We start from the raw sequence: 25867 nt of genomic DNA, 5'->3' as shown, positions 1-25867 counted from the left end.
ATAATCAAAACATTCAAACAGAAATATTTTGGATATTTATTTTTAAGCAATGGAAATCAATACAACTTGCAATAGTACGATATAAGTACATTTTCAAAGTACGTTTATGTGTCCTTACAACATAAGGTAGGTATGGTAGATATTCTTACTGTATATAAAAATAGGGAGAAATACAGGTCAATTTTTCAGTAGTGTGTACACGAAGCAAACAAAACAGTTCTTTATGCTTTCAACCAGTGTTCCTTTCAATTATTCAGTGACCTCAATCTGGGCCAGTTTAAATTAACTGTGAGGATGTAAAAAAATGTATGCACACACTCACACATATCCATATCACTGAAATAAAATCATAGTTAAGGAAGGAAGTGAACAGTACACCTGTAAGGTTAATTATTGAAACATCATTGCCACTTCCTATACATAAACCATGAAATTTGAAAGCTGAACATTTTGTAGAAATTAGAAACTCCATCATACGTGCAGTTTTTTTGATGAGGATGCTAAGTATAGACTTCTGTACAGAAATTTATAAACATAGGTATTGAATAAGTGTGATTTATTGGTACCTAATGAAGATAACTTTCTGATGTGACCATGAAGCATTACAGAACATCTTCTCGGTTTTGTCCTTCTGTGTACAATAGAAGGGTCTTCCTCATGTTTTTATTGTTATACATCTATATTAGAAAGGGGCTATTTATTAAAAGATGGGCCAAAGAATTAAAGAGAGACTTCTCTGAAGAAGAAATAAGAATGTCCTATAAACACATGAAGAAATGCTCCACATCTCTGGTCATAAAAGAAATGCAAATCAAAACAACTCTGAGATTCCACCTCATTCCAGTTAGAATGGACATTACCAATAAATCAAATAACAACACATCCTGGCAGGATGTGGCCAGGAGGGTTCCATACTACACTGTTGGTGGGAGTGTAGACTCATTCAACCACTATGGAAAGCATTATAAAGATTCCTCAAAAGACTAAACATAGAGCTCTCCACTGATCAGCAATTCCACTCCTTGGCATTTACTGAATGGTCCAGAAACAAGAACATACTAAAGCCACTAGCACAATGATGTTCACTGCATCACTATTTACCATATGGAACAAACCCAGATGCCCCTCAGTAGATGAGTGGATCAATAAGATGTGGTATTTATTTACAATAGAATTCTACGCTGCCATCAGAAAGAACGACATAGCCCCATTTGTAATGAAATGGAAAGACTTGGAAAAAATCATATTAAGTGAAGTAAGCCAGACCCAAAGCAACATAGGCTTAGTGGTTTCCCTCATTTGTAGTAATTAGTACACACCTAGGACTCTCCTAGCTTATAACCTAGATACATAAGGCCATATAGGATGAGGCTAAATGAAAGGAACTTCAGGATAGGAAAGAAGAGCTATATAATAAGTAAATGCTGTTCTTAATATACTATGTTATTTCTCAACTGTTTTGTTGTCCCTTGGTTATTCTCTATTATTACAGTATTTCACCTTGTAATCTGGTATATTGTATATATGTTTGTTTATTTGAAATGGGAAAGGGAAGAGGGGAAAATAAGATGAGGAGAGAGGGAGGGGGAAGGGAAATGGGGAAAAAACATGAGAAGGAGTATCAATGTGTGTGAAGTAATGCTCCTTCTATCTGGTGAATATAACTGTAACCCCTCAATTATAATATATATATAAAGAAAGGGACTGTTTAGTCTGAACTTGTTCTGACACATCTCATAAATGGAAAGCTTTCATTATTAGCCAGGAAGATGGATGGAAGCTATCAAAGAATGAACCACAGTCGTTCAAGGAGCAGTGGGAACCTTTAAGTCAACTGAGTGAAGTACATAGCTAATGACATTTTACATATTGTATGGTCCCCATAGGAAAGTGAGATTGCCAAGTAAAGTGAACTGCAAATATCCTGAGTTTCTATTGGATTTTCAAAATTATGCTAATTTTTAAAACAAAAGTTATTTCATATTCAGCTTTAAGTGTATTCTTTCATTTTAGTCATGTGTAAGTTGTTTTATTGTTATGTATCATATTACTTTTGTATATGATAAATCGTAAAATTTTGTTCTGATTATACACTTTAACTTTAATCATAACTTGACAATAAATTCTGTTCAAGTTTATTAGAAGTAACTTCCACACATTTAATGATTAAATTCAGTGAAGAAAAGAAGATGATTTTGCTCGATCCAGAGTCACCAGGAAACATGTACAGGCAATGACTATTCTGTGGACTTCTGAGATCTTCAGACTTTAGCCAGTTTCTGGAGCATAATATTCATTTGATGAGTCAGACATGTGGCTCACACCTGAATCCTAGCTACTCAGGAGGCTGAGATCTGCAGATCAAGGTTCAAACCAGCCTAGGCACAAAAGGACATGATACTCATCTCCAATTAACCTCTAGAAAATGGGAGTTGGGGTTCGGCTCAAGGGTAGGGTGGTAGCCTTGAGTTGAAGAGCTCCGGAGCAGGGCCTAGTCTCCACAAAAGGTACATGGAAGTTCAAGCCCCATGACCGACAAAAAAAAATCACTTGATCATCAGTTGTGATTCTGATGTTACAAAACAAAAATTAATGAGCAACATTTCTTTGTTTTTAAAGCTTCTAAATCTGAAACCAGGCTCTAGCCCGGAACTTGCTAGTCTGTATAATCTTGAGTAGAACTGATCACTTATTTGCAGAGATGATGGAGGGCTGCCATCATAATCAAATGGTTCAACTGAGAGTAGAGGAAGAGTGAGAGTAGTTGGAGCATGGAATTAAAGGAGAGCTAAAGCCACCTCTAAGCGACATTTTCTTGCCATACAAAAGTCCTTGGCTTCTTTTGACTTTAGGAAAAGTAAACTACAACATGATAGACTAAGTCTGCCTGTCTTTCCCAATCTTAAAATATCTTCTGAATTGTGACAGCTATAAATTCTATTCTAGATCAGTTCACTGAGAATTTGTCATAAATATGCTCTCCTTAATAGAACACATCTACTTAGACTGTAACCTCTTGATTTTAATGTTGCTGCTTGTTTGTTTTTCCTAGGAGGTGTTTAATCCATAAAGGTTTTCTTTGAACTTTCTCTTTAAACTCATTTACCTTACTTGAAATGAAAATCATCAGGTCTAATATTCTTTAATCCATTCTCCCTTTCCTACATGCTATTGCTTTTCACTGGTTCATAGCTAAAATGATGTATAATCTAAAAGTAGTTCTACCAATTATGCTATGGGTGGAAGGTTTGTGAAAAATAGACCATGCTCATCCAGCTGAGTTCACACTTGGAATGCATTTACAAATCAGCTTGAAGGTCAATTAGTATATTTGATAAGGTTTTTCAAGGTAGCATTAATATGGACTATAAAGGAGCTATAGCAAGAGAAAATACTTCCTTAGGAGAAAAAGGTAAAACAAAATTAAAGGTACATATAAAATTGTGGACTTACCATCCAATAACTATAATCAATTCTGAAGAAGCTAACATAGCCTTTAAATAATCATTTCTATATAAAATGTTTTTTTTTCTCGCAGGAAAACAGTTGTGTGCCCTATCATTGATGTGATCAGTGATGATACCTTTGAATATATGGCTGGGTCAGACATGACTTATGGGGGTTTTAACTGGAAACTGAATTTCCGATGGTATCCTGTTCCCCAAAGAGAAATGGATAGAAGGAAAGGAGACAGAACATTACCTGTCAGGTATGTAGATTATATCTTACAAATAATAGCATGAATATTTCAATGATAATTAAAAATATTACTTTTCATTTTTAAATTATTTTAAAGCAATCTTTATTCATATGCAAAATATCATGATCAGAGAAGAATCAATGGTAATATGAAATCTTGTTTCAATTTGTATGTGGAAATCTAAGCGCAGGGATAAATAACAATTATCTTAGAAGTTTTATACATGCAAGAGCCCATGAATGCTAGGAAAATACCCTATCATGGGAACTATGCAAGAAGCTTTGAAACTACATACATTCAAACCTTTTAAGTATATATTTGGAATTTTCTATGTGACAAAATTTGATGACATTGACAATTTACCAAATGTGTACTGTACACTAAAGTACATATTCTAGTAGCAATGTTTTCAAGATTTTTGTAGATCTTATACATTTATTTCCCTTCAAAAGTTAACTTCCCAGGCATAATATGAACATCATTTTGAAAGATTTAACATATTAACAACTATCAACACTTTAAATTGCTTTAAACAACTAATTTTAGTAACTCTTAATGCAAAACAACCTCCACATCCTCAGTTTTTTCAAAATTTACTCATTTCAATAGCATAGAAATATCATGCCTATGAAATTTAAGTATCCAGGTTTGAAACCAAGAAAGAGCATGAGGTTTATATTCTAATTAACTACTACTATCACCAGCACTAAAAGCCAGAAGTGGAGCTGTGGCTCAGTGACACAGCACCAGCCTCAAGTAAAAATGGTAAGGGATAGGCCCCAGACACTAAGTTCAAGCCTGAGAACCAGCACAACAGAAAGATGGAGGAGGAAGAGTGCTAAGAAGCTGTTTGGAGTTGGCCAAGAAATTCCATTTCATCATTTCATTTACAACTGCCATAGGAAAATGGATTCTAATTTTTCAGCAATTAGCTCATAAACAAATGTTCAGAATACTATGAAAAAGAAATATCTTGCCTACTCTAACACATTTTTGTGAACCTCTTTGATTCAACTACAAGTGATTTTGAAAATCACTGATAAATTTATCTGTAACAATGAATTGAGAAAATCATGTTTTGTTGGAAAAGTTGATACATACTCTAACATCATAAAGCAAGATACCTAACCCCATAATCTAAACAAACATGTCTGATGACCTCCTGGGAAAATGACTTCTCATTGTCAACTTCTTAATTATATAATAGGTTAACCAAACCAATAAGTATTTATTAACAAGAAAGACCAGGTCTGTTTATTTTGGGGCAATTATATGTTAGTAATTGTTAACCTATAATAAGATATTAGTACCTCAAAAAGAAAAGGAACATTGCTTCTAATGTTTGCATAGTATTCTACAAATTGTGTCAATATTGAAAGAGCAGCACAGTATTTTTTAAATTATGTACAAATTTTACCTTCACCAAATCTTTTTAATTCTTCCATGCAGTATCTGAAAAAATACAATGGCTTCCTCTCATTACCTTTGTTTTAAAATTGTATTTTATTGTTAGGGTAATGTGCACAGGGGTTACAGTTACATGCATCAGCTAGTGGGTGCATTACTTCTTGAACATTGATTCCCATTCTCATCTTTTTGTCCCCCATTCTGTACATCCACCCCCTCCCAATCATCTTGTTTTCCCCCTTCCCTTTCCTATTTTAAATAAACAAATATACAATACCAGGTAACAAAGTCAGATACATTAACCACCTGAGATTAACCATAAGGGAAAAAAAGTGAAAAGAAATAACTGCACTTAGTAAAGTAAGAATAACAGTCATAAAAATAAACCTCCTGTTTCCATATCCTAGCATTCATTTTGTTTAGTCTCATCTTATATGACCATTTGTACTTAGCTTTTGAGCTATTGTGATCCTCTGCTAGGATAATTCTAGATATTTACTAATTATTACAAATTAGGGAAGCTATGGAGCCTATGTTCCTTTGTGTCTGGCTTACTTCACTTAATATTATTTTTTCTTAGTCTTTCCATTTCTTTACGAATTGGGCGATGCCGTTCTTTCTGATGGCAGCATAGAATTCCATTGTGTATAAGTACCACATCTTTTTTTATCCATTCATCTATTGAGGGGCATCTGGGTTGGTGCCATATTTTAGCTATGGTAAATAACGCTGCAATGAACATCATTGGGCTAGTGGCTTTAGTATGACCTTATTTCTGAATATTTGGGTAAATGCCAAGGTGTGGAATTGCTGGGTCATGGGGGATCTCTTTGTTTACTCTTTTGAGGAATAACCATACTGCTTTCCAGAGTGGTTGAAGGAGTTTACACTCCCACCAACACTATAGTAGCTTTCCCTTCTGGCCACATCCCTCTAGTATCTGTTATTAGATTTCCTTTTTTTTTTCTTTTTTTTTTTTTTTTTTTTTTTTTTGTGCCAGTCCTGGAGCTTATGCTAAGGGCCTGAGCATTGTCCTTGGACTTTCTCAAGGCTAGAGCTCTGACACTCAAGCCACAGCACCACTCCTGGCTATTTTCTATGTATGTGGTACCAAGGAACCGAACCTGGGTCGTCCTGCATGCTAGACAAGCACTCTACCACTAGACTAATCTGCTGTGCCTGTTATTAGATTTCTTGATAATGACCATTCTAACTGGAGTGAGGTGGGATTTCAAAGTTGTTTTGATTTGCATTTCTTTTATGTCCAGAGATATGGGGCATTTCTTCATGTGTCTACAGGCCATTCTTATTTCCTCTTCTGAGAAGTTTCTCTTTAAGCCTTTAGCCTAACTTTTAATGAGATGGTTTGTTGAATTGAATGGGTTGCTTCTTTGAGGATTTGTTTATGAGAGATTCAATTTTTTGAGCTGTAGATATATTTTAGATATGAGGCCCTTGTCTGTTGTGAAGATATTCTCCCATCCTGTGGGCTATTTTATTTACTAGCTATGTCCTTTGCTATGTAGGAATAGATAGCCCCGCCAGCACCAGTGCCTTTTATTACCTGTTATTAGAAAATGTTTTAACCTAGAAACTGGTTTTAGTTTTGTGTAAGCTGATATTTAAGCTTCAATTCCATGAAAAAATTATCAAACTCTTTCCAAATATAGTTAAATAGAAATAATGTATTTATCACTTTAAAATGAAGTTTATAAGACTCCATACTTGTGCTCACTGAAAGCATATTTGCAAAATATCCTTATCTAATTTAACTTGATTTTCTCAGACTATCAAAAGGTAGAAATTTGGCCAACATTTATACAAACTATTGATGTTATTTATTCAGAAAGCAGGTAACAGCATCAATAGCAGTCATCCATTATTGTGCATATCTTCTTAAATAAAACAAAATAAGTCATGTAAGTTGCAGAAATCTTTCTATGGCTTTTGTGGATTTGTTGGAATTATACAAGGACTGAGAAAATCTCTGGTTTTATTGATTTGTCTCAGTGGTTGCACATCAATTCATTTTCTAAAATATTGAGGGAGCTGGAGCAAGAGGAAGATAAAAACCCTCCTCTGCATAAGTTTCTAGACTATTATGACAAAAGGTTAATTAATTCACTGGCTCTAGTTTAATAGCCTAAGGGTAATTTTCATCAACCTAGCTATAATGTGAACTTTCTTTGTACTTTGTAATCTGTTACTTGAAGATGTGATCATTTTTCTTACATTTGCACAAACAGATAAATCATTCTGTGTATTGAAGACCAATTTTCTTCCCTGTTCAATTAACAGCATTCTGAACAGAGAAAGTGATTAAAAGAGAGATGAAAATTTAATTTTCTTAGTAGAATTCTTTGCTTAAAAATACCACTTATAGTTGGGCACGGGTGGCTCATGTCAATAACCCTAGCTACTCAGGAGGCTGAGATCTGAGAATTCCAATTCAGAGCTATCCCTGGCAGGAAACACTGTTACGCTCTTATTTCCAATTAACCCCCAGAAAACTGGAAGTTGCACTGTGGCTCAAAGTGACAGAGCTATAGCCTTGAGCTTAAGAGTTCAGGGAAAGTTTCTGGACCCAGAGTTCAAGTCCTATGACTGAACAAATTAAGCATGTATGATTGTATATATGCATGTATCTATCTATCAATCTATCTATCTATCTATCTATCTATCCATCCATCCATTACCTACCTACGTATAACTTATGCCAGGACATTGTAATCACTACAATTAACAAGTTGTTGTTTAGAAATAAATTCAAATATTCACAAACATGGAAAACCAACTTGAACTCATTATAAACATAGTTAGACTACATTTAAAGAAAGCTTATTAAAGGTTTACTTTTCTCTTGCCACATGATTTTTCATAATGCATAGAGTATATGTGAAAGCGTTTTGGAAGTCTGATTACAGAATAAAAGCATTCTAACTCTGAAGGTTTAGTTCTCTTTTAATCATTGAAGTTTCTTGACACTTTAGCAGTCAAGTAATATGACTATTTAGGAATGTTTCATCTGTAAACAGCAATAATAGAATCATCCAGAGTTACAATCTAGAAACCTGTTTGATATATGTGCTCTTCATATTTATTATTTGCCTAACTCAGTGTTTCATATTTTGCAAGAAATACTGATATTATTATTTTCTTGAGCTTTGTGTGTGTATGCACACACACGTGTATAAATGTGTGTGCGTGTGCATTTGTGTATGGAGGTGGTGGAGGTGTGTGTACTGGTATTGGAATTTGAACACAAGGCCTAGGGCCTGTCCTTTAGGTTTTGTTCTGGAAGCTGGCTCTGTACAATTTGCCCCATAGCTCCACTTGTAATTAAATGCAGATCTGAGTCTTATGAACTTTCTGCCCAGCTGGCTTTGACCCTTGATCTTTAGATCCCAGACTCCTAGTTTATCTAGGTTTATTAAACATAAATCTCTAGCACCCTGCTTTGATATATTTAAAATAAAAATCTGCTGATAACTATTAAGAATTAAAAATAATAATCTTGGTGTTTTATGTTATACATTTAACAAATTATTATACTTTAAAAGTGAAATATTTGAAATAAATATCTAGATTTACAGAACTAAGTAGTCAGATATCTTCCTACAATGGTTCCACACTCCTACTGTGCCTCATCAAGAAGATTTGTGCAGAAAGTACAAACACAGTGTGACATGGAAACCTGCCCTCATCCTTAACTCATGTAATTATCTCCCAGGCTAAGCTTGAGGGTTGTTCCCATTTATCACTATTTTCATAACTTAAAGAAATATTTTTAGAACTTACATTTCAAGCCAGAGAAATATATTTTTTATAATTAGTCAATCACATAATTAGCCTTATCTGATTGTAATTGTTAAATTTGCTACCCTCATGTTAGGGAACACTGTCTGGGAAAAGCTGCTTATGAACATCTATGGATGTACCTAATAGAATAGGCACATAGCAGCAAAGTTACATGATAATGGATACAATCTTCCAGATCTTTAAAATTACATAGGGATGGATTATGCATTTTTCATAGACATATATATGAAGTAAAATGATTTGGCTTAGAGGTTGAATTTTAATGAATGTTATTTCAGTGACATCCCTGCACTCAGTTGAGTGTTGTGCTAGGTTTTTCACATGCAAACATGTTTATAAGAAATATTGCTGTATAGGAAGTATCACTGTTTGGTACTGGCCTTATATAGTCTGCTTGAGGACAAAAGGTTGCAGTACCAGTTCTGAGAATGGATGCACAGGATTTCACTATATTACTAACACAGGTAGATGCTCTCGAAATGAAAAAGACTCTGATTTACAATCTAATTTAATGACATTAATTATGAAGATATCTATTTCCCCTTTAATTTCTACCCCCCCAAAATAGATCTCTTTATTGTAAAACTGCTGGTAATTTTTCAAGTCTATTTAACAATTTTATTTTCTACATTTTATCTTATATATTTGATCATTATTAACACTTCAATATAATTTTTTCATTCTTACTTGTACTATTATGTTAAATGAATTTTCAAACAAAATGAAACATTTCTGTTTTTCTTGTAATCTTCACCATCATAATGAATCAAATATAGATTTAATTATTAACTTTTATTCCTGACACATTTTGCTTACCATTAGGCCTATTTTGATTCATATTTGTGTGAACTCAAAATTTAACATTTTACTCAGCATTACAAATTTGTACAGAATATGAAGAAAATAACATGGATAATGATATCTGGGAATAAGCCTCCATCTCATAGCATGAAAAGCTCCTAGGGTTCCCATGTACTGTGTCATGTGTCATTCTAATGTACATTCAGGGAGGAGGCACTGAAGGTAATTGAGAGGTGCAGCTTATTTCATTTCATAACCCTCCAATTAAAAACTTGTACTATTTCTTTTAATGCACTCTAGAAATTTATTCTCTCTGCCTTTCAGGACTTATAAAACATTAAATAAGAAATATCTTTTGACAGGAATTGGATTGTAAATTTATGTCTGATAACAGGACATATACTCACAGCAAAATGAATGTGGAAAGGACTTAATGCATATAAAAGCATCAAGCCACTGAAAGCTTCATAGTCAAGTATTCTGTTACATTTCCTTCTAGAGCATTATTTTTCAAATTTACATTTTTCCACAATTGAAAATGTTCTATATCATCTTCATTTTAAAGATAATTCTGACTATAGACATATCTATTTACCTCTATTCACTCAAAAACATGAAATTAGTGTTCCTCTTTTTGTTACCTCTTCACAATTTCCCCCAGTCTTCATGGAATCGAATTCACCATTTCTCTTATAAATATAAGAAATAAATGAAAAATGTGTATTACATTTTGTGAAATCTTATGAAAAGTTCTAGTTTCAAATATTCAATAGTAACTGATACTAGTTTGGCACTTCACCAGTTGATCAAGGTCTTCAGTTCTTTTGAACTGTTTGTCAGAGAGGTTCTCAAGCATATCTTGCCAAGGCTTTCATCTAACTGCAATCCATCTGCCTCCACCTTCCAAGTGACCTATTTATTGGTGTGTCCCGCACGCCTAGACTTGTCTTCTCAATTTTTATCTGTTAGATTTTCTCCATTAGGCTGTTTTGAATTCTACTAAAATATACTTTTATATTTGAGGAAATTAATACAAAAATATAAAATCCTATGCAGTAAGGCATTGTAAAGCAATAGCCTAGAGCAAGTGTAATATAAGCAGAAGAAAGTCTTTGAAAGAAAGACTAGAATTTTGAATGTTCAAATGTTCAACCTTCTTAGGTCCTCATGCCAAAATTTAATAAACATTGGAATACATTAACCTATATCTCAAATGCAATCTTTGAAATTGTTTTCCTTACATAAACATCATGTTTTTCTCTTATTCTATTACTTTCTAATGACTTATGGGATACACTGCAAGACTTCTTAATCTGTTCAGTAAGAATAAAACAAAGATAGTATATGTTAATGTATTTGGTTTCCAGATCAGATGTTAAATGAATGGATTCTGTGACAGAGAACAAGACATCTTCCTATTCAAGGCAGCAATTTTTTCCCCTCCTCCAAAGACTCTGAGGACTTGAGTTAGCTTCCTTGGCTGAGAGTCTAACCTGGTATAAACCATTAAGGTATCAGTTTCTTCTCCACAGAAAGCCGAATATTCATCCAAAAACACATGTTCAAATGATTGTCATAGCACAAAACATTCCAGCAAGCTTCCCATTTTTGTATCTGTTAATATCTTTAAATGCACTCAACATTAGAATGGTATCTATTACTCTAATAGGGCAGAATTTTCACCACTGCTTCTTTTCTCTTAGTTTCGCTTTCTCAGCTGAATATGATGTACAGAATAGAGGTGGAAGGAGAGAGGAATTCAGTGTTTAATTATACTTTTTGTTTTCAAATTCATGAAAATATTTAAGCAAAAGGTCACTACATTTGTTGATTTAAAAGTAAACATACATCAGTAATTAGCTCTTTTGTGTTAACTTCATATAATAGCAACATATTCATTCCATCATTTATCTTATAAATAATATTTGTTATATGATTAAAGCTTAAATACTTCATAGTCTACAATAGTTATTAGACTATTAATAGTCAAATACTTATTTGACTATTATAACTTATAATCTATTGACTCTTTTGATGGATACATGTAATGAGTAATTATAAAAATTATAAGAAAGAAAATGCAAGAAAACACATATTAGAAAGTAAACTAATTGGAGATATCTGTTAAAAACCCGTGAGGCAGGATTTTTACACAGCAAGGGAGAGCATTTTCAAGACTTGGAAAGACCACATGTAGGAAAAGAGAATATAATTAATAACTGTATATGTCTACAAAAGTATTATAATGCTATATTGTACCCATGTGGTGCATGATAAACTAGGAACTTGTCCCAAGTTGGATATCCAGCCAAGCAATGGAAGAAAAGGGCCATCAATACAAATCATACAATGAACAGGCAAATCAGTACAAGAAAAAATCCCCAGAGAGCCATGAAAGTGGAGCCAAAGATGAAAAGAATTTCAGGGAGGAAGGCTAAGACTGATGAATTTTGCTTACTTCTGCCAAAGGAAAAAGTTATGGAAAGGCTACTGAAGTTCAGAATCAATGAGGACCTTTTGGAAAGAAGTTATTAGAGAGATAGGAGCAGAATCTAGCTTCTACTGAGAAGGTCAAAAGGAGTTGAGGGAATTTGAAGAAAATGCCTCTTCCATGAGGTTACCAGTGAAGTGAACGGTAAATGTGTGCTCTGAGGATGAATGGGTAGTGAGATCATGTAAAGATGAATATTGGATTAAAATAGATATTAATTAGTTCTGTTTTGTCAAAGGGACAATGCAGAACACATAAAACCTTATAGAAAGTCAATGAACAAGTGTCTTGAAGAAATTAGAGCAGACTGAGGGCACAAAAGTGACAGTTCACAGCAAGGAGAAAGATGATGCTTGTTACTGAAAATGAGGAAAGAAGAAGCCCTTAAGAAGATGCATATGTATAGGCAGCTAAAACATGAGGGTTTATATTTCACAAATGAGGAAGTTTAGCTTTTGTACAATTCCTTAATCTCCATGTTTTTAAAAGGAATACAAACTTTTGGAAAATATTTGTTTAAAAATCAGGGAGATGAACAAGCACAGGTTATAGTCGTTTTTAACATAACCATGGCATTAGTAACACAATTGTATTAGCTTTTAGCTTTTATTTTAGGCATTCGCTAGGAGAATTAGAAGAATGGAAGACAAGGGGAGAGTATTAAGTGTGCTAAATTAATATTTCACAGATATACCTGAATTTGGAGAGGGATAGAAGGAAGGAATAAAATTATAGTGATATGGTAATATGAATTAAATAAGTATTATTACTACCAATAGAGAATATAGAGTAGTTATGACATATATAAAGCCAAAAAATAGGAAATTTTGTTTGAGTTGTATTTCATATGCAATGCATTGGATATAGAGCATGTCTAAATTATTTTGAAACTGAAAATCAGAGTGCGCACATATGCAAAGCTGAACTTAAATGAAGGTCACTCAAGGCTTATGTGCTTTGTTTTGATTTTTGGAAGGGTTTTCAAGGATGTATTTTAGTATTATAGGGTGAACATAAGGAGAAATAGAAAAGGAAAGAGAAATAATTTCTGTTTTCAATTTAGGAAATAAGAGTTAAAGACTCAAGGTGGTAATTTTTGTCTGCACACATGCTCTTTCTGAGCTGAAGGGTGCATGTAGTTATGTCCTTCTAATGACTCCTAATTCATAGACAGTGGTGTGGAGTGAGAAATGAGTGAGACCCATGCAAAATTTAGGTAAGCCTTGAGGATCTCGTTTTGCAAAATATGCCTTTCATTCTTTCTGTCTTCATCAGGGCTTTTGTCGGAATGAATAAAATCGGTAACTACAACAAAACTTCATATATAGATCCTTGCATCTATGCATTATATTATGTAGCATAGCACATAAACCTACATGAATTTAGTGCATCTTCACCTAGTTGATATTAGAGAATTTATAGTCACTGAAATGAGTATTCATCATCCTACCCTAAGTTTATTGAATTGGTTGGTGGTTTTGACACTGTGTGGACACAGTAATCTGCGACCAAAGTTTTGAATTTTCTAGACACTGAAGTTGCTCTCAAGCATATGACTAGGATCTTACTAGGAAGTTAACTTACAACAGGCACATTACACATGACAGACTATGACTACATATGTGAAATACTGCATAGGACAATTTTACACAGACTTCGAGAGCTACTGACCATGAAAACATAAAAAATGAACAATATTTGTTCTTCAGAAAAAGGTAAAATTTTTTGAAAAATTGTTAATTTTTAAAAATAGGTCTTTTCAAATATAAGTGAAAGTGATTTGAATCTTTTTATGGAAAACATAGTTTACTTTTTACATTCATATTACATTTCTCACACACATGCAGGAATGAGGATCAACTCTAAAATGAACTTCAACACGTGTTTAAATTAAAATGTGTTAGTACTTCATCATTAAACAGATGTGCGCTCTGAACTAATTATTAAAAATGTATAATTTAACATTCTTAAGCACTCAATTGCATTGTGATAGCATAATTGCAGCAATTTTGGTTCCTAATTTTATTAAATATGTTCTTTAATACTGTAATACTTTATACAGTTATTGCCATAGACTCCCGAAACCCCAACAAGGTAAGGTCATGGCTACTACATAATTACCATCTGTTTAATTTTGTAAGTATTTCTCATTATAACTCAGAAGGTCAATGATACTGTTCATGATTGGAAGCCTGAAAGACTAGAAGTAACAAAGCAGCTCTGAGACTACAGCAAGGCTCTGCTACCCTAGCTGATGGACGGTTAATTATCTATGTACAAAACAGTGAGAGCACGGGGAGAAATAGAGTTTTGCAATATGGTTGATGTCTAATTACAATATTATCTGTTGGTTTTTCAATGAACCATATATTTAATTAGAAGACATGAATATAACCTTTGGCAGAGGAGTCTCTAATTTAAAGGAATATAGCAAACTACAATTTTTAAGCATCCTCATAGACAACTATCAAAGATTTAGAAATAATACTGGATTAATGTTTCTCACATTGGCAGTACATTAGAATTACCAGGGAACTTTACACAGTACCAGTTGGTATCCATTCCTGAACAATTAAATCAGTATAAATCAGTGGACAGTAATCAAGTATAAAAATTTTTTAAAAAGATGCTTTGGATGCCACTAATATGCTCTCTATGTTGGAAATTCTTTGATTATAGCTGATGTTCAAATGTGTCTTTGTCAGTATAGTTCTCATTGTGAACAACTATTATTTTACTTTTACTTCTTTTTTCAAAGTGTTATTACACAATGACCTAACCTTGCTTTTAAGCTTTATTAAACATTTTTCTTATCATGTATAATTATACAGGGGCTTCATTATGACATTCCCATATATATACATATATATATACACACATACACAATGTACATTCTCTCCATCTTGTTCCCTCATTCTCCTTTGACCTTTCTTTAAAACACTTTCATCAAAATTCATTGATATATTCTCATACATTCATATAACCTACCCCAATCATATTTCAGCTCATTTTCCCTCTCTGTTGGACTTCCTACTCCTGTTGCTTCCTACTCCCAACAGCTTGTTTACTTTTTGGTCTCTATTTTTCACTATAAAGTGTGTTTAGTTATAGCAAGAGGTTCTAATTAATCTTTCAAATTAATTCTTTATAAAGTTAACATTTGGTTTTGTTTCTCTATGGAGAAATTTCAAAAATGAGAGCCATAAATGCATCGATTTCCAGGAAAATGTTTTGAGCCTTCTCAAAGTTCTAAACCTCTAATAATCAGATGGAATTCATGTTTTGGGGTAGAATCGGGTAATTAACTCCATCCTTTAGTTAGGCAGAGAGAAGAATAAAATATTGGATGTGCAGATTTTAATGTTGGAAAATAATCTTGCTTTCAGTATCTTATAGATACTTAGATTTGTAAGTATTCTTATAAAACTTCTTAGTTTCATATTTTAATAGACCATGGATAACTTCATACAGAAAGTATGTCCTCAAGTTCCTAGAGTTTATTTAAATTTTTTTATAATTGCATTTTTTGTAATCACAGGTCTCAACCAGTTTATGTTCAAGAACAATGCAGAAGGCAGTAACTTCTCCAAATGATGTCTTTCAGAAAGAATGCAGAAGGCCAATTTTGAGTAGCCAGTATGCCTACATTCTTGAACCTATTTAATTACAACAGGAAAAATAGAGAATAATCTAAATTGAATTTTACAGAATATGTGAAATAAAACTCATTTTTAACATCTTCAAACCTCTTATACCTTGGCTTTATGTTTCCAGTTTGAACACTTTGAGTACATTTTTTCATACCTAATTATGACAGAAATATTTAATAGAGTCTTGTTAAGTTCCACATATTGTTTTCAAAAGATATTCTTTTCTTTTTGTTTGTTTGTTTTTCAACTAGGACCCCTACTATGGCTGGTGGCCTATTTTCTATTGAAAGAAACTACTTTGAAGAGATAGGAACTTACGATGCAGGAATGGATATCTGGGGTGGAGAGAATCTTGAAATGTCTTTTAGGGTAATTGAATTTTATGTTTATTTTTTAACTCTGAACATAGAATGCTGTAGCATGCACATAGCTCACCCAAATTTACTATCAGATTTTTATTGCTAAGTGACACAATTTACTGATCAGTTGAACATTTAATGAGTACTTTAAACTTAGAATACTGTTGCATGAAATATTTACTGTTAACTGGAATTATACATGTCTTTACTTTTTAAAAGTAAGTTTTATTCATTTAAAGTATCTTAGGTTTTCAATGGTTGGAGTAAAAGGTTTATTTAGTTTTTACTGGAGGTTTGTTTGTTTGTTTGTCTTTTTTTTTTTTAATCGGTTGTGAGGCTTGAACTCTGGGCCTGCGTGCTAGCCCAAGCTCTTCTGCTCAAGGCTACCACCCTACCCCTTGAGCCACAGCATAACTTCCCATTTTCTATTGGTTAATTGGAGATAAGAGTCTCACAGTCTTTCGTGTCCTGGCTGCTTTAAACTCAATCCTCAGAACTCAGCCTCCTGACTAGCTAGGATTGCAGGTGCGAGCCACCACACCCAGCTCCTTGTGCATTTTTAAATCAGAAATTTAGGAGTATTTGTGACAACTAAATGTGCAAGAACTTTGAGCTTTTTATCAACTAACTTTAAGAATAACCTATAAGTGAAAAAAAACAGACTCAACAGTTCTACAGTTAATATGTCCATTTTCACATCTATAGACAATACAGTTCAATGAACAGAGATCTCAAAATATATGAAAGCTGAAGACACAGTTTTTATGAATATGATATTAGGAAATATAAAAACAATTAAAGTATTTTGTGACAAAAATTTTAACTATAGGTTGACAAATGGCTCCTCATTTTTAGAAATGGATAAACATACATATATATTGTGTCTTTCTCAAAACCTCAGATAAATAAATCAGCTTTAGTATTATCCTTCCTCCCTTTATAGAATTTGATTTGAATATTTCAAATGCATTATATTTTTCTCCAATTACTTGTACAATGAAATCATTAGAGTTTAGGATTTTTAATGCTCTGTTTAGAAAGTAAATTTTATTTCCTACCATAATTAATAAATAGATAAATGCAATATTGTGTAACAAGATACTAGTATTTGAGATGGAAAAATGCCAAACTCGCCATGTAGAATTGAAGAGAAATTAGATGATGTGTAATGATGTTTAGAAGCACTAACATCATTTTTTATAATATTCTCTTGTCTACAATCTTTCCTGATAACCAAGCACCTGAGATAGCTACTATGAAAATTTTAATGAATATTACTGAAATTTTCTCATTTCTGTATTTGCTTTTCTTCTTGAAGTTTGATACTTGCCAGCCAAAGCTCTCAACCATAATCAAAATTCTGTTCTTGATATATTGTCCTTGGTACACCTTTGCAGAACGTCTGAGAATCTTGGAAGATGTGTCTCTGAAAGTAGATGAAATAAGATGACAAAACAGAGAAAAAAGGAAGAGGGAGGAGGTAAGGGAAGTAACAAGAAAGACAGGTCAATATAAAGGAAAGAAGGAAGGAGGGAAGGAACTTACAAATCAGTGTGAATTAATGTATTTTGTGAAACAAACCATTAGATTTGGAAGAACTAGTAGTAGCTCCTTTATAGTGCATCTAAATCAATGTTTTAAAACCAACGAATGTATATGAAACAGCACTTGCAAGATGTCAGTCAGAAGATCATGGAAGTCACTGATGTCTAAACTAGAAAATAAACAAGGGAAGCCCTACAATTTCTTTGTCTTCCTTCCTTATAAATTTCTAAGTTTCATGAACAGATTTAACACAACAGCAATAACCAAACAAACAAACAAACAAAAAAAAACAAACAAAATCTAGTCAGAGCCTCATGGACATCAGGAATTGTGAAGATGAAGCTGTTTCTGGGAGACCAAAGCCAGTAGAGCAAATATATTAGCCCGACATTGCACTGCTCTAGCAGAATACCTGATAGAAATAAGTAAGGAACAGTATATTAGGCATTAGCAAATTATTTCAGTGTTAGGAAAGAGATCTCCAAATGATTAGTACCTGTGTGTTTTAAGTGGATTAACTCATCAGGGATGAATAAAGAAATTTCTTTATCGATTATTCAGATATTTAACGGATTGTACATAGAGGGACTCAACCCCAATACACAATAAACTTGGCACCTTGATAAAATGTCCAGGTGTTTAAAAGATACAGGTACCAAAGCTCAGGAAGAAACAGATGAAGCAAACATTTCTCCTCTTCATAAAGAAATGAAATCACTATATGAAATCAGAACTTCTATATTTTAAAAATTTAACTGAGACGCTATTCCCAAACAAAACTATATCAATATCCCTTGTGAACATAATACAAAATAGTAAAAAAAAAACGTTAATAACATTTCCTTTTTAAGATAAAATAATGTGTTTACTTTATTCCTTTCCTTGGTGAAAGGTCTTAGCTCACAAGGATAAGTTAGCTTCACTTGGAAATTTGAAATAATCAGACATTTCTAAGTGGCATTCAACAAAGGAATGAAAGTGCTTAACCTTCAAAAATTCAATGTTCCTCACCATTTAAACCAATTGAGAAACCAATTGATAATCTGTAGATTGTCAAGAAAAGTATTTCACAAATGTCAGGTTGTACTCCAGAAAGTAAGCAGGAAGAAGAAAGGAAAGAAAGATAAAAAGGAAAGGAAGAAGGAAGGAAGGGAGGTAGGAAAGAAGAAAGGGAGAAGGAAGGAATGAAAGCAGAGAAGGACACAAGACACAAGAGAAATGTACAAAAGTTGGTTATATTTCTACATACCAAGAAGCAAAGGATAACATAATGAAATAGGAATTAATTTAAATGTTTCCTAAAATATGGTAGTAAGACCTTGACAAGAGATTTGATATACCTATGTGATAAAAACTAGAACATACTATTGAGGGAATTTAAGGAAGTAACAAATAATTGAATAGATATGTCATATGTATTTATTGGATGACAAAATATGGCAATGAGGTATCAGTTGATCTTCATATCAATACAGAAACAGTGCAGTGCTAGGCAAAATCCTGCAGAACCAAACTATTCTCTAATCCAGAGAGAAATGTAACTGATACAGAATACGATGTTTTGATAAAGGGAAATGTTGCACAAGTAACAAAGCATATTTCAAAATTTATTTATAAATTTCAAGGCTGTACAGTAATGTCATAACAAGGATAATGTAATAAAATTGAAGCTTTAAAAATAGACACACGTACTTTTAGGGCAAATAAGTTGGTTCAGAAAATAGACCCAGACTTTTTTTTGCAAGCCCTGGGCTTCAGCTCAGGGCCTGAGCACTGTCCTTAAACTTTCTCAAAGTCAATGCTATACCGCTTGAGCCACAGCACCACTTCTGGCTTTTTTCTATGTATGTGGGACTGAGGAATCGAACGTGGGTCTTCGTGCATGCTAGGCAAGCACTCTACTACTAGGCCAAACTCCTAGCCCCATAGACCCAGACTTTTAACAAAGAGTGTTTAAAAAATGATGCTGTGTGTGGGGAGGGAGTGTGGGTATGTACAAACAACACAAAGCAAAAAAATCAGTTTATAATGCCTATCAAAATAACTGATAAATTCAAATCTGTAACCTAGCATTTTAGAAAAAAATATTGGGAGAAATATATTTGTGACTATGATTAGGCAAATATGACTAAGGAAACATTACTTGAATAACCATTAAAATAAACTATTTTAAATAACTGATATTTTTATTTATTTATTTATTCTTTGCCAGTCCTGGACTTGAAGTCAGAGCTTGAACACTGTCCTTGGACTTTCTCAAGGTTAGAGTTCAGCATCACTTCTGGCTTTTTTCTATGTAAATGGTACTGAGGAATCGAACCCAGGCCTTCATGCATGCTAGGCAAGCACTCTATCACTAGGCAAAACTCTCGGCCAATAACTGATTTTTTTTAATAAGGGAATGAACTTTTATTTCCTAATTTTTATTTTCTTGAAAGATACAGTATATTTGTTTGGCCAGTAGGACTAATGATATGTTTTCTTTGTGAAATGCATATATTTCTAAAATCTGGAAGCAATGAAGTAAAAAAGAAGTGATACTTGACATGTCAGTCAATTGACAAAGAAAAACGAAAGTTCCCAGTGAAGAGAAGTTCTAACCAATTCTCGTGTGTGTGTGTGTGTGTGTGTGTGTGTGTGTGTGTGTGTGTATTCCTAGAGTTTGAACTTGGAGCTATTCTTGAGCTTTTTGTTTAAGGCTAGTACTCTGCCACTTGAACCATGGGTCCACTTCAGGCTTTTTTGGTGGTTAATAGACGATAAGAATTTCATGGAATTTCCTTCCTGGGTTGATTTTGAACCATGATCCTCAGATCTCAGCCTTCTTAGGAGCGTGAGCCACCAATGTGTTAACATTAAAAGACACAGAAGAATTTCTCAGAAATGCCCACATAATTCAAGTTTGAACAAGAGAAAATGTCAATCACATTAACTAGTTAGACATCAACTTAGACAAAATCTACCTTACTTATTTCTAGAAGTTATTGTCTTTTTTTTTGTAAAGTTAGTGATGCAAATCTGAGGAAAATGTATTATCTGGAAGATACAAATTGTTTCATGTACAAATATATAAAACTTCATTAATTTTAGTTAGGTTTTGGTGACATGTCTGTAATCCTCACTACTCAGGAGGCTGAGATCTGAGCAGCATCGTTCAGAGCCATTTAGGGTAGGAATGTCCATGTGACTCTTACTTCCAACTAATCAGTTTTTTAAAAAAGCCAGAAGTGGAGCTGTGGCTCAAGGGTCAGAACACTAGACTTGAGTACAAAAGCGTAGAGACAGTGTGCCCAGGAATGGCACAAAAAAAGAAGAGCAGAAGCTACAAAAAAATAACCTTCACTACTTTCATTTTGCCTAGCCAGTCATCAAAACAATATATTATAAAAATGTCAAATAGCTGAATTTAATCTTAGAAATGTCATGTGTTTCGTAGATTTTGTTTGACACTCCTTTAAATGTGATAATAAAGTGATTTACTAGCTTCTTTTTAAACATCTAAGGATCACGAATGAGGTCATATGCATGTGTGTTCTCCAGAAAGACTATAAATGAACACTAATGGTTTCTTGGCAAACAGTTCTTTGGCTGTGTAGTGAACATAGACTAAACCTAAAGTAGATGGACTTTTCAGCTTTTATAATTGTAATTAGATTTATGGTATCTGAACCACTCCTCTCCATTAAACCACTGATTAAAAATATCCCTTTATTCAAAGAGGGATTTTTGAATTTAAATCACACTACTATTCTGGTAATAGGTAATTTACAGTTACTCTTTCTAGAGAATTTAGTATTTATTACATATTTTAAATAGTGGATAACTAGGATAAATTTACTTTTTTCTGATAGAAATCTATTTATTCAGAATGAATATACTTTAATTTTATTTTGAGTTCCAACCAGTATAAAAGCTCAGCTTCCTAGGCTTCTTTAGGTAGAACATAAACAGACTTATTAAATGTTTAGAATGACCACACTTTAAAGTAGAGCTGCATTATAAGAGTTTGTCATGATAGCTTTTAAAAATAATTATCTCTGTATTAACAGTTTTAGTCACCCAGTTAGAATATGACAGTAGATTTTTGTCACCTCACACACATGTTATGTAGAAACATGCTTATACTTATTAGTATGCTCGAAAGATTGGGTATGTGTTATCTGAGGGTTAAATAATTAACAAACATGCACAGACTATCACCTGAATATGAGGCAAGATTACATGTAGTAGAACTCTTGCACTAATAACATTAATTTCTTCATAATTTCACGAGATTTTATCACATGAGTATTTGTCTGGCAAATGGTAAGCATACTATAATTTTAAATATCAAGAAATATCTAAGCAACTTTGTTCCTAATGCTATTTATTATATCCATCTCTCTACCTATATCTGAGTTATGTGAGCCCAGGTGAATGTAAAAATTAAATATATGTGAATTTGCAAGAAGTGAATCTCCAGTGGGTCAGAAAACACAGAAAACAGTGTGACAATAATATATGGAGAAAAAAGAGCAGTAGTCATCATTTTGAAAATGAGAGCTTAGAAATTCTGAAAGAGTTGAGACCAGGATAGTCAAGAAAATTAGAGAATTATCAAACACTGGAGGATGGAGGTGAGCTAAAATTTTGTAGTTTCCATTAATATATATGAAGAAGATATGAATTATATTTTTACAGAATTCATTCAGAACTATATGTTGGAAAGAAACTGTTTGCTCTCCTTATATTAAACTATGGAGTAGAAATAAAATAAATGAAATAAATAAACTAATAAATAGCTACAATAAAGTATTTTGAGATTATTGTTTTTAAAATATAGGCATATTTCAATTATATTAATAGATATCCATATACTTAATAATGAGACAAAATTATTGGCCTTTTTACTAAATGTCAATGTATTTAAAGAACCTTTTGACTCTTATTAGAGTCAAATATCTAAAATTATATTTTCTGAAACTATATTCCCTTTGTTCTTTTCTGACCAATCAGTACTCATAGTCACTCACACTAAAGGTCTTCATGATCTTTCTGATCTAAATATAATGGACCTCAGTTTAACAGTTTGCCAGGAAAACAAGCCTCTGAAGAATGTTGATATACAGAGAGTTATTTCACAAGAAAAGTTGGACACATTCACTTCTCCCAGTTTTGCTAAAGTCTCCCATGAAATGTACTTATTGAAACAAAATAGAGTTGAGAACTAAGGCAGTTATCCGGTATATTAACATTTGGAGTGTCCTTGAAATAATCTGATAATGGCATTATTATTTCTGAATATTTACTACCATGAAGTAGCTTCAAATTACAAATTTAGATTCCAGCTTTCTTACATGAAATGAAAGACTTTTAATCATTCAAATAAAAAATGTTTCTATATGCTGAAATTAGTTAATTATGCAAACTGCATTTTAAATTCAAATGAAATTTGAAGCTAATTTTAATTCTGAGAATTTTCATATTGTTTAAAAAATATGTGCAGTGGTCAGGCATGTAAATGTGCAGAAAACCTATGCAATGACTAATCTCAAGAAAGTGATACAAAGGGGAGAAGACAGCCAAAAGTGGTCAAACAAGAAAATCAGCCTACTTGTTTTAAGTAAAGATATGTCCCTAGGAGAAAATAAAATCAGATAATTATGACTAATAGAGGTAGAGGATAAGAAAAGACTCCATTGTAGGTCAGGAAATGCTCCAAGAAGACAATGAGCTGAGAACAAATGATAGGAAGACTCTAGCTTTGCAAGAATTTGGATGGGACACAAAATAACTGTGAAAGGCCTTAGCAGCAATGGAATGGGCTGCTAAAATTATATCCTTTGTAACTATACCCCTTTGTTCTTTTCTGACCATTCAGTACTCATAGGCACAGAAACCCAACAGGCACCTATTTTACCCTGAAAAGTCTTCATGATCTTCCTGACCTAATTGTAAAGGACCTCCGTTTCACAGTTTGCTCTTTTCAAATCTACTAACAATTTGTATGCATGCTCATGGGGAAGGGTTAATAAATAATTCATTCTCTCAGGATCAGGTATTAGTAGACTGATTTATTTGTTAATCCATTAATATTAAATAGTATTTAGCAAGCATTGTGCTTAGCAGAAAACATCATAAGCTGTGTTTTCTTAGTGTATGATTTGCTAAGGTCTGTTATCAGTACACTAATTTGTAAACTTTTTTACATTGTAGTATAGATTCCATTATATTTAAATAAATGAACATACCATATATTTAAATACGTTTAAATTTTTTTCCTGTTAGTATGGGGTTGACCTTGAATACCTTGTGTAATGTTTGCATTACATCATCAGTGAAGTAACATCTAGGCACCCATCTACTCTCATTTTACCCATCCACCAAAGCCATTTATGTAGCTATATTTGCACTAAATTCTGTGGATAGCAATATATAAAAACATGGTTTTTTTATTTCAATTTTTGTGTAGTATGTAAAATGAATTTTCCATAATAAAATATATTCCAGGAAATTTTGATGGGGCAGATAAGTAGTTTACTAAATAAATAAAAGAAATAGATTGTTATTTTCTGAGATAGAGAAGAACTTTGAACTATCTAGTCCTGTCTTGTCAATAGTAGCAGGGCTCAAAATCTTCCATATGTTTCAACTTTGTAATACTCTGGTCCTTCCTCATGTTTGGGGCCATCTTAAGTTTACATCAGAATATTTGATTTCCTACATTTGTTTTCTCTTTTGAAAACCATCTGGATAAAATATCACTAAAGCATTCCATATGCATTTTGTTAAATGTCCCAATTAATGAAACAGCCATTAACAGCTCAAGAATCTGAACTAGTTGTTTCTTAATGGCACTGAAGGATTGCTAGAATAATATTTCCAAACTCATTTCTGTAGAAGTGTGTTCAGTTAAGAAACCTACTGCACCTCACTCAGCAAAATTAATGTATTCAACATTGAATCCATGTACGTTTTATTAAAGAGCCAAATTTAAATCTCTATGGTAACTACTGCAATAAGTGTGCAACATCTTAAGCTATGATTATCCTGTCATACTTGATGTCTATCTTAAGTAGATGACTACCAATCCTTTCACTGTTGTTCTAGTCAAGCAGCAATGTGGTTAAAAAAGGAAACTAATTATGAAATTTATTTAAATAAGGTGCAATGGTTTCAGCATAGCAGATTGTAGACACTAGAAATGACTCTGAGGTGTGAGATAATGTCATGAGGAGACTTTGATTTAACTGTTCAAAAACTGAATATTGGCCAGATGCTGGGGGCTCACCCTGTAATCTTAGTAACTCAGGAGGGTGAGATCCCAGGACTGCAATTCAAAACCAAACAGGGCACTTATGTCTGTGAGATTCTTATCTCCACCAGAAAACCAGAAGTGGTACTGTGACTCAGGGGGTAGGGCTGTAGCCTTGAGTTGAAGAACTCAGGGACAGTACCCAGGTCGAGAGTTCAAGTCCCATGACTGACCTTCCCCCGAAAATGAATGTGAAGTACTAATGAAAGAATAAGTATTATTGAGAAAATAGATTTTAACAATTCTTTCATTACCCTTCAAAATGATCAATGTAATGCTACATCTAAAATTATGAAAATATGATAGGTTTAAAATTATCAAAAAAATTTTTAGTTATCAAATAAGCCACTGCTTTACTTTGTAAATATGCTGTAACTTAAATAAAAATGTGGGTGTAGATTTATTAACCATCTCTGTTGCTGAAAAAAATGCCAGGATACTAGAATATATTTCTGTATGTTTTATTCTATTAATAATGGTTGACTCTAATTTCCTAAATGATCAACCCACTAATATGCGATTTATATCCTATTTTTTGTAATTTAGTCAACTAATCCTATGTTCATATATTTGTGTCCTATATTTTTTAGTCAACCAACTTTGTATTCTACATGTTCAAAGTTATTTGAATTTGAATATTATAATTTGGGGGGGTCATGGGGCTTGAACTTGGCTGGGATTTGTCCATGAGCTCTTCAGTTCAAGGCTACCACCCTATCCTTGAGCCAAGCCCCACTTCTTGTTTTTTTAAGGGTTTGTTGAAGATAAGAGTCTTAGGTTCTTTTTTGTCTGGTCTGGCTT

General features: G+C 33.1%; 1 protein-coding gene across 4 annotated transcripts in view; it reads left to right on the top strand.

Moving 5' to 3' along the window:
- Positions 1-25867, top strand: part of Galnt13 (polypeptide N-acetylgalactosaminyltransferase 13) — a 497787-nt gene that overhangs the window by 315604 nt on the left and 156316 nt on the right. For all 4 annotated transcript variants that reach the window (XM_090342814.1, XM_090342813.1, XM_090342815.1 and 1 more), the window contains 2 exons: positions 3539-3709; positions 16120-16237. In XM_090342814.1, the coding sequence (XP_090198940.1) occupies positions 3539-3709; positions 16120-16237 (289 nt within the window). The remainder of the gene's footprint in view (positions 1-3538; positions 3710-16119; positions 16238-25867) is intronic.

The sequence above is a fragment of the Megascapheus bottae genome, chromosome 12 (assembly GCF_031878675.1).
Source record: "Megascapheus bottae isolate mThoBot1 chromosome 12, mThoBot2.hap1, whole genome shotgun sequence".
Classification (NCBI taxonomy): Eukaryota; Metazoa; Chordata; class Mammalia; order Rodentia; family Geomyidae; genus Megascapheus; species Megascapheus bottae.
Note: the sequence above shows the minus strand (reverse complement) of the source record. Positions and strands in the feature narration are given on the sequence as shown.